Here is a 10,804-nt window from a genome sequence, read left to right on the forward strand (position 1 = left end):
TAGTCTTTATACCACCAAACTATCCTTCAAGGATCTCTAGTTTGCTATTCAAAGAAATCTAGTCCACTGTCTCTAACCTTGCAGATGGCCTCAAACACTGGATATTTCTTAGTCACAGGAGGGAATGAGGGAGGTGTTGCTAGCTCTTTATTCCCAATTTTCAACTAATTATATTGTTCTCCCATGCCTCAACACTGTAGTCAATTATACTGATTATGCCATTATTGATGCCATTCTTTAACCAATCATAACTTTTTTCTAGCCTACAAAGTCCTGTTCTTTGTTCTGTACTTCCCTAAAAATTATAAAAAGTGTTGACATTCCCCATCTCAGGGTTTCAGCTTTGCTGAAGAAACTGAAATATTCTTTATTGGCACATTCATTCTTTACTAATAAAGTCATTGTTCTCATAACTTTGTGCCTGTGTTTGTTATCATAACATGATTGACAATAAATGATTGACCTTAAAAAGAAAGCCCCATCACATCACCTAAGCATCTGTATATCTAAAGAGGGGCATCCTCTTACCTTGACAAAGAGATAAATCTCTGGGTCACTGGAAGAGTTTCCATCTTCTTGCAAATTTTCCAAGCTGGAAAACAAGCCGGTGGCAGAGGTTTTGGTTGTCTGAATGGTAAAGCTCACGGGAGAGGGCAAGGTTGTCTCAGAGAGAATCCTGCCCATTCTTGCATCATTGGAGCAAGGATTTGGAATTTCTTCATCCAGTTGGTAGACTGCCTTGATCTGCTGATAAATTTCTTCAGGCTGTGAGTCTTCTTCATCCATTGCATGATAGATTGGTTCAGGTTGCTGGTAGATGTCATCAGGAGACTCATAGGTTTTTTCAGCTTGTTGATGAGCATCTTCAGCCTGCTCATAGAGTTCTTCAGGCAGTTCATAATTTGTCTCTCTTTGCTGAGAATAGACCATGCTGTACTCTTCATCATGTCTCCAGAAGGAGGACACAGAGTCATACTCAACATTCTCTAGAGTCTCCTGGACATTGATATATGTAGGTTTTTCATCAGTGGCAGAACCTGAGGAAAACTCATCTTCACAAACTTGGTCATAAAGACTATCTCCTTTTTCTGCTGGCTGATCTGGGATTTCATATGTCTCCTCTTTTTGGATAGTGTCATAGATAGTGTTGTAGTCTTTGTCTTCCATCCTTGCTTGTCAGAGCTGTCTTTCTTTAAGGGAGCCTGGGCAAGATCTGACAGAATAATGAAACGGGTTACTATATACAACCTTTCACAGGAAACAGCATTTACTGAACAAGCATAGTAGCTACCAATAGCTACTGATGACAGGTCTCTAACAATCATTTACATAAGGCTTTAATCAGCAAACCACATTTCCACTGGGTGGCAGATAAAGCTAATAAATATAGTTAACTCTTTAATTTCTAAGGATACTTGCAACTGGAATGTTATTTTCCTGTACCACACCCTTTTTTCCCCCAAACTTAGAATTTCATTGGTTTAGATAACTCCTGGCAAGGACATTTTCTTCATCAATGAGATCAGTAACTGTTGGGAAACTTAGTTTTATAAGAATAATGACAAATAGCTAGCATTTATATAGTTCTTTAAGGTTTACAAAGTGCTTTGCAGATATCTTATTTGATCCTCACTACCACCCTAGGATATAGGTACTTTTATCCTCTTTTTACAAAGGAGGAAACTGAGATAGATTGGGGTTAATTGATTTGCCTAGGGTCACACAGTGAGAAAGAGTCTGAGGCCAGATATAAACTTTCAGGGCCTCTAGACTCCAAGTCCACTTTTTTTTTATCCTCTGTATGACATAGCTGTCTATAATATGAACACAAAATAAATATAAAATGAACACAGATAAAATAAATATTAAGTTTGGAAGCGGGCAGGGGATCACTTTGATCACTCAAGAGACTTTGCCAGGACCACACAGTCAATATGTATCAGAAGTCAAAACTGTTCCTTCTGTCATCCCCACTCTCACTCTACTTAACACACATACACACACACACACCACACCACACACAAACAAACACATTTCTCTTTATTTCGTATTATTTTCTCAAAATGCACTCAAATCTTCAACAATGATCATCTGTTGGTAAATAAGAGCTTTCTTCCCTACTCTACCTCTCTGATAAATTTTGACAAAATTCAACAGCCAATCTCTCCAAGACAGTTTTTTACAAGGGCAGAAATTTTTTTTAATTTATTTTTATTAAAGATATTATTTGAGTTTTACAATTTTCCCCCCCAATCTTGCTTCCCTCCTCCCACCCCCACCCCCCACAGAAAGCACTCTGTCAGTCTTTACTTTGTTTCCATGCTGTACCTTGATCCAAATTGGGTGTGATGAGAGAGAAATCATATCCTTAAAGAAGAGAAGTCTAAGAGGTAACAAGATCAGACAATAAGATATCTGGTTTTTTTCTAAATTAAAGGGAATAGTCCTTGCACTTTGTTCAAACTCCACAGCTCCTTATCTGGATACAGATGGCACTCTCCTTTGCAGACAGCCCAAAATTGTTCCTGATTGTTGCACTGATGGAATGAGCAAGTCCTTCAAGGTTGAACATCACTCCCATGTTGCTGTTTGGGTATACAGTGTTTTTCTGGTTCTGCTCATCTCACTCAAAGTCAGTTCATGCAAATTCCTCCAGGCTTCCCTGAAATCCCATCTACCTAATTCCCAGGTCCTATAAGGGGGAAGGGAATCTAACTTTTGCCCTCTGGATAGGAAGAACATAAAAATCTGGGTTGGACCTTCTTCACTCGGTGCCAGTCTTCTCTGACTCACTGGTCCATTCAGCTCTGCTTGACTGCTCTTTTATCTCTGTCTTTACCTACCATTTTCTTTTGTGTTGCAACTTCTTTTAATAAATTTTTATTTTCTTCTCCCCTTGCTTTCCCCAGTCTGAATAATGATTCCTCATAGGCAGAACTAAAATCAAAGTAACCAGCAGCTACACTGAGAGACCAACCATCTTATATTATAGATAAGGCAACAGAAGTTCAGAGAGGTAACCTGACTTTTTCAATAAAGTTAGAGCTGGAATATTATAAATCATCTAGACCAAATCCCCTTATTTTTCTTTTTAATTCTTTTAATTCAAATTTAATTCAGGTATTTGTGATAGAGTTAGGATCCAAAATGAGATTCTCTGCCTTCAAATCCAGCTTTACTTGGTGCACAACTAGTCAGAAAGATGATAATGATAATCAGTCCTGCCTCATTGATATGGTGCTTTACATAGATTTATAGGACCCTTTGAATACACTATGATGCAGCATAGTTTAATAGGATCTGGGTTCAAGTACAAATGTACATGTACAATATTCACTAGACTGGAGGGTGGAGGAAAATTGTGTAACATAAATATACATGTGAATGAATTTTGAAAAACTTTCATAACATGTTACTAGAAAAATAAAATATCAATTAAAAAAATTTACAAGTTCCTACAAAAAGTTCATCTTTCTAAAAAAGTTTCACAAGTTATTTTTAATATTAGGGAACCAAAAGATTTATTTAAGTATCACTATGAGCTAAGGTGAAAGAGATTCTAAAGAGCAGGAAACCACTGATTGCTAAACAACCTAACCATCCAAGTCACCATGAAAAGCTGAGCAGTAAAGAAAGGTATCTGAGCATGAGAAGTTATTTGGGGGATGATGCTCCCAAAGAGAGGGTTAGCTTCTCAAGACCAGCAAATAGTAGAGAAGAGCTAAGAAATGTGAGAACAGTAGAGTTTGGGAGACCACTAGAGTAGTCTGCCCTCCAAAGACAAAGAAGCAAAAAAAAAACATTTAAGGAGGAAGGAGGGAAATGTAGATGAGGGTGAGTAGCTCAAAGAGCAGAGGTAAAATAATCAGGGATATGTAGATGAAGGGTGGTAGCTCAAAGACTTGATCTTTTCAGGCTAAGGTGGAGATCCATTATTTTGTTGATAGGGACTTGGGGTATTCATTGACCTCATCTCTTAGCTTGAACAATGGAAAAGGGAGGGTGTTAATGTAAGGCACATGATCAGTGCAGAGGGAAAAGATTAATTATAGAATATATTTCTCTTAACATTTCCCCTACTTTAGATAGAACCCCAGGCTTTGGGTCAGGTGTTACCATTCAGGGGTTCCAGTGAATATGAATTCACTAAAAAGACTGACTCATGACCCAGAAGAATTTAGGGACAAAAAAACTTTATACATTATTGTGGATAATAATGTAATAATGAAACTGAACAGTAACAGAGGCTACATTTCTTAGGGAAATTATTAGAATTCCATAGCAAAACTAAGAGAGAAATTAAGCACAATTGGAAGGGTATTGCAATTGAACTGGAATCTTCCAGCTGGGCAACTGGACTGAATCAACATAAGGGATTGAGGAATGGAATATAGTGTATGTGCTGGGAAAGGGCTAAGGGAGGAGTTAGGATAATGCTAGGGAGGGATTAAGGAGTGGGTAACACATAGACTACATGTTCTGAGAGGTCAATTTTGAATCTTCAAGTATTATCTATAAGGAAGACAATGGGATGGGAATAGGTATAGCAGTTCAAAGACTTACTCCTTTCAGGTAGGAGAGAGATTTATTGGTTTGCTGTGCCCCTAGACTTGTCCATTGACTAGGGGTACAAATTTGCCTAGTCCTTGCAGCGGGCATGGTACTTCACTGAACTTCATTGATCTCCACAGGAAGATCTGAGTTCAAATCCAGTCTCAAACACTTATTGTGACCTGGGACAAATCACTTACCCTGTTTACCTCAGTTTCCTTAACTGTTAAATGAATTAGGGAAGGAAATAGAGAACCATTCCACTATCTTTGACAAGAAAACCCCAAACAGGGTCATGAAGAGTTGGATATGACTAACCAATAGTCACAGAAGACTTTCTATAAAAGATAAGATATTAGGTGGGAGTTCCAAGAAGTCAAGGAAGTCAAAATGCAGTGATGAAGAGGGATAGAATTTTAGACATGGGAGACAGTCAGTGAATATGAATAGATTCAGTAGATAGAATGTATATGAAAGGAACATCAAGGATGTCAGTGTCACTGAATCACAGAGTACATAGCAGTACTGGGAAGATCAGAAGAGTGTAAGGAATAACTGGGAAGGGCAGGTTATACAGGTTTTGCAAGCCATACAGAGAATTCTATATTTAATCCTGAAACCAGTTCAGTTTATAGAGTAAGGGGTGGGGGGTGACATGGTCAGGCCTAAACTTTAGAAAGATAACTGTAGCTGCTGTGGATGATGTACAGGAGTGGGGAGAGTGAGACCAATTGGCAACTATTTCACTAGTCCAGGCATGAGCTGAGGAAAGCCTTCAGAAGAGATACCATGGAAGGTAAAATTGGCAGGACTTGGCAACATATTTAATATGGAGTAAGAAAATATGAGTTGAGAAAGGCACCTAATTTGTAAACCTCAAGAAGTTAAAAGTATAATTCATTCACTGTATTACTTCAAATCCCATATATACATTGAACTTCACTTAAGGTCCTAACTTTTCAAGTTAGGTAGCCAATAGTGACTACCGGGGGTTAGGCTCTTAAATACTTATCAAATTGTTGTTCCCTGACTTCCTTTTCAGATCTATAAAAACCTTAGCTTTTCTACTACTTCCTTCTCCCTTCACATTGATTCTGTCCCTTCCAATATGGTCTTTTGGCTCTTCATACTATTCCCCAAAAAACTGTTGAGGGGTGGCTAGGTGGTGCAGTGGATAGAGCACTGGCCCTGGAGTCAGGAGTACCTGAGTTCAAATCTGCCCTCAGACACTGAATAATTATCTAGCTGTGTGGCCTTGGGCAAACCACTTAACCCCATTGCCTTGCAAAAAAAACCTAAATAAAAAATTAACCCATTTCTCTTTTATGGAAGTCAATGACACTGGTTTTCCAACCCCAATGGGTCAGGCACTAGGTAGTACAATGGTTAGGGTGCTGGACTTGGAGTCTGAACTCTCTTGGTTTCAGTTTTCTCATCTGGAAAATAAGAAGGGTGAACTTTAAGATACATTTAATGTACATTCTTGTTCTAAATCTCTGATCCTATAAATGTCTAGTAAAGCATTACAGCTCTGGGGTCCAGATCTTAGACATATTCAGAGGATGAGAATATCAAGTGAGAAGAGGTTGCTGAGTGATGGTAACAGAGGGATGGTCTAGTAGGGTCAGTGAAAACTAAGATATATGCCTGCTTTTCTTGCTTCTGTGAATCAGTGATGGTAGAGGAGGAACAGCCAGCATTGGAGAGGATGTTCTTAAGAAAATGTTATGAAAAGCTCAAGAGATCTCCACCTCTTCCTTTTCCTGTTCTTTCATCCTCACCTATCTCAACCCTATTCCTCTCTAGTCCCTCTCCTCCTTCTCTCTTTCCCTTTCAGGGTGTCTTTCAAACCATTTGGTTTATTGTTAAGAAATCTCCCTTAATCCTCAGAATCTTTTCCTGTCCCTTCTTCTATCTCTAAGACATCAACTGAAATCTTCATTTCCTCCAATAATACTATATCCCTTTGCCATCCTCTCCACTGTTGGCCATTCCTTTTCCATTGCCACTGACTCACAGAAGCAAGAAGACGAGCAGGTATATATATGTCTTGGTTTTCACTGCAATATTATTCTTACTGAATAAATCACAACATTTAGGCTATTCCTTTTGTCATCAATTGACCTTTAGATGATTCTCCTTTTTTGCTCATTGAACCTGGCACATGACCTGTAATCTTCCTTTCAACCTCAATCCCTTCCAACTATTTTTATGATTTAAATATTTTTATTATTCTTCTATCTTTGTGATTTCCAAGTTTATCAACCTTCTCAACTCCTTTGGTCTACATTTCCATAGATCAGGAATTGGTAAACTGTGACCTATCAGCCAAATCTCACCATTTAAAACTGTAAAATCATTCTTAGCTTGCAAGTTATTTAAAAACTCTAGGCAGCAGACCAAAATTAGGCCAGGTCATAGTTTCTTGACCTAGGACCTAAATAATAACATCTGGGTCTTCATCACCTCTTAAGCTCTCCAGTGGAATACCCCAGGGGTCTCTACTCTAGGCCTAGAGTCAGAAATACTTGAATTCAATTCAAATCCAGCTTCTGGCATTTATTAGCTGTGTGACATTGTACAAGTAACTTATTCCTATTTACTCAGTTTCCTCATCTGTAAAATAAGATGAAGAAGGAAATGGAAAACCATTTCAGAATCTTTGCCAAGAAAATACCATATGGAGTCACAGAGAATTGAAAACAACTGAAAAATGAGGAAGAACAACAGGAAGTCACAAATTTTTAGTGAACCAGAAAATTTATAGTCTGGGACCATAAACTGCAGAGCAATGTGAATCTGAATGAATGAATAAATGAATGAATAAAAGTAATTTTCCCCCTGAGAAATATAGTTCCCTTCTCCATGTAATTCCTTTCATAGATCTGATTTAGAAAAAAATATTTTTTAATAAACTAGAGAGCAAGGGTGGGCAAGCCATTTACCAAGAATTCCATATCTTTTAAAGTCCTTTCCCACTCTAAAATATGATCTTAAATATGCTTTTATAAAGCCAACCATTATGGTGTGGAGTCTTTAAGTCCATATTATATGAGGATAAACTGAAGGAAGTAAGATGTTTATAATATGAAGAAGAAAAGATAGAGAAGGGAGGCAGGGATGGGGAAGAAAGAATATCATAACTATCTTCAAAGATTTTCAGTCTTGTTCATCCTATTCCAGGGACTGCTGTACTGTGACAAAAGAAGTCATATAGCAAAGCTAATAGGATGAACTTCAGATTTCACCCTTTTATTATGGCTCCTCACTATTCTTAACCTTCACTTCATTTACAGCCTTACTCCCTCTCAGCAGATAACCTTATGTTTTACTTTACTGAGAAAATAAAGTATTTTTGTTTTTTGTTCCCTCTTCTTCCCTGTTTTACATTTCAAGACTTCTTAATATACCTCCCCATTCTCTCTTCAGTCTCTGATGAAGAGTCATAGGATCATAAGATCACATATCATGAGCTAGGACTCAGAAGCCCTCTTGCCAAGGTCAATTCCACTATTTTTACATTTGACCCCATCTCCTCCCAAATCTTCTACTTCTTGCTGCCACAATATTTCTTCTCATTTTTTAAATTCTCCTTTATATCCTGGGTCCTCCCCTGTAGTCTACAAACATACTAAGATCTCCTCCATCATTTTAAAAATCTTCACATTACCCTACTCTTCATTATAGTTATCTCCATCTCTAGATTCTTGCTCTTACAGTCAAATTCTTAGGAAAAAGTCATTGCCATTCTTTGCCTCCACTTCTCTTACTTGTTCAACCATTTGCTACCTGGATTTGTAGAGATACTAGAATAGTTTGCCATTTCCTTTTCCATTAATTCAAAAGATAAGGAAACTGAGGCAAACAGGGTTAAGTACTTTGCCCAAGGTCACATAGCTAGTAAGTGTTGGAAGCCAGATTTGAACTTGGGAAGTTGAATCCTCAGGCCCAGCATTCTATCCATCGGAACACATAGCTGCCCAAATTGAAGCTCTTATTGCCTTTCCATAGACTGTTGCAGGGGCAGCTACAGTGGATAGAGCCCTGGAATAGGAGGATCTGAATTCAAATCTGGCCTCAGACACTTTATATTTACTTAGTGGTGTGATCTTGGGCAAGTCATTTAACCCTATTGCCTTGCAAAAATCCAAAAAAAAGGAAAAAAGTCAACTGTCCCTGCTCATTCTCTGCTAATTCTCAAGTCCCAGTGGACTGTTGCAATAGCCTGTTTCAAGAGTTTCTCCTTGCTAATCTATCTTCCACACAACTACCAAAATGAATATATTCCTAAAGCACAGCCTTGACTATACTGTCCTCCAGTTGAACAATTTCCTATAATATCTGGGATTAAATATGTACTTCCATTTGATATTTCACATTTTTTTCAATCAGGTCCCAGTCTACTGTTCAAGCTTATTGCACATTACTTACTTTCATGTATTCTCTGTACCAGTCTAACTGGTCTACTGACCTATCATCGGTTGTGCTATTCCTGTGTTCTTTCCCAGAGTATCAGCCAGGTCTGCCTGGAATGCACTCCCTCTTCACCTTCACTTCTTAGAATATCTGGCTTCCTTTAAATCTTAGCTATTCCTGATTTTTATCCTTCTAGTGGCTAGTGCTTCTCTATCAAATTGTTTTATGTATACTTCTATATGTACCCATGTTGTTTTGCTCAGTGGGAGAAGAACTCCCATTAAGGCAGGGACATTTTGATTCTTTGCTGAATCTCTAACACTGAATATAGTTCCCAGCACATAGTTGACTCTTAATAAATATCTCTTGAATGAATGAATAAATGAAGATTCTATTGTCACACTCCTCCTCAACGTGCCTGTTATTCTCACCGTGACCTCTGATCCTTTGACTCTTGCCTCTTTTCCAAGTTTATCACTCTTATTCTGATTACACTTTATTCCCTTGGCAGACTAGCTCCTTCAGAAGTCCTACAGTATTGAATCCTTGCTCCTTGTCCTTCACTGCTGCTCTGCATCCCTTGTTCATTCTTAACTCCATCACTACTTTGGAGCTGCTGATGCAGCTAAAAGTAGTCATAAAACCTTGCTGATTGAGTCTCCTTCCAAAGTCTGTTCAATGATTTATAGTTGGAAGTCACCTTAGAGATCAAGTCCAACTCCACCATTTTACAAATGAGGAAACTGAGATGATTTGTCTTGACCACAACTAAAATCCCACCTTCTACAGGTATTCTTCCCTAACTCCTCTTAATTCTAGTGACTTCTTTTAATTATTTGCTACTTATTCTATACTTCTATTTATATTTATCTGTATATCTGTATTTATATATTTGTTTGCAGGTTGTCTTCCCCAATAGATTGCAAGTTTCTTGAGGGCAGGATTGTCTTTTCCTCCCCTCTTTTATATATTCCCCAGCTCACTCCATATCTGGAATATGGTAGGCACTTAATAAATGTTTTTTGATTGATTAATTGATTATTTGATGTATCTGTGGCACAAGATTCAAATTCATGTCATTAGGATATCTGGTATTTTGACTACTACATTGGATACTTCCTTTTATTCATCTCTTATTTATTGCAACATACTTCCTACTGGCAATTTCCTATTTCAGATCATCATCCCCTCTCAACTGAACTATCAATAGACCTACTCAAATGTTCTCCCTAGTTCCAGTGTCTTTTTTCAGCAATGGATCTTTTACATTGTTATGTTTTGTTGTTGAGTTTTTTCAATACTAGACAACTCTTTGTGACCTCATTTGAGATTTTCTTGGCAAAGCAACTAGAATGATTTGCCCTAGCCTTCTCCAGGTCATTTTAGAGTTAAATGATTTACCCAGGGTTACACAGCTAGTAAGTATCAGAGAGAAGATCTGATGTCTTTCCAGAGCTCTACCACTGTGCCATCTAAGTACCCAGTTTTTACATAGCTGACAAAAAAATAATAATCTTACTATTGCAAAGGCTTGACCATGTCAGTCTCCTCTTTGAAAAACTTCATAGTTTTTTAGTATTTCTAGGATAAAATACAAACTCCATAGTTTGTCAGTTAAGGATCTGCACAATCTGAATCTAACTTAATTCCATCCTTATTTCACATTATTCCTCATCATGTAATACTTAAATAGTGTTTTAAGGTTTGCAAAGTACTTAAATATTATCTCAAGTGGTCCTCATAATAACCCTATTATTATCTCAATTTTACTCTTGAGGGAACAGAGGCTGCAAGAGTTCAAGTGACTTGTCTAGGGTCATACAGTGTCTGAGACTGG

The 10,804-nt window shown here is 37.8% G+C and overlaps 1 protein-coding gene across 1 annotated transcript in view; it reads right to left on the reverse strand.

Moving 5' to 3' along the window:
* Nucleotides 1-1,231, reverse strand: part of CLIC5 (chloride intracellular channel 5) — a 198,496-nt gene extending 197,265 nt beyond the window's left edge. The window contains exon 1 of the mRNA XM_074237084.1: nucleotides 529-1,231. Within this exon, the coding sequence (XP_074093185.1) occupies nucleotides 529-1,167 (639 nt within the window). The 5' untranslated portion in view covers nucleotides 1,168-1,231. The remainder of the gene's footprint in view (nucleotides 1-528) is intronic.
* Between the last annotated feature and the right edge of the window lie 9,573 nt (nucleotides 1,232-10,804).

The sequence above is a fragment of the Macrotis lagotis genome, chromosome 5 (assembly GCF_037893015.1).
Source record: "Macrotis lagotis isolate mMagLag1 chromosome 5, bilby.v1.9.chrom.fasta, whole genome shotgun sequence".
In the NCBI taxonomy this organism is placed as follows: Eukaryota; Metazoa; Chordata; class Mammalia; order Peramelemorphia; family Peramelidae; genus Macrotis; species Macrotis lagotis.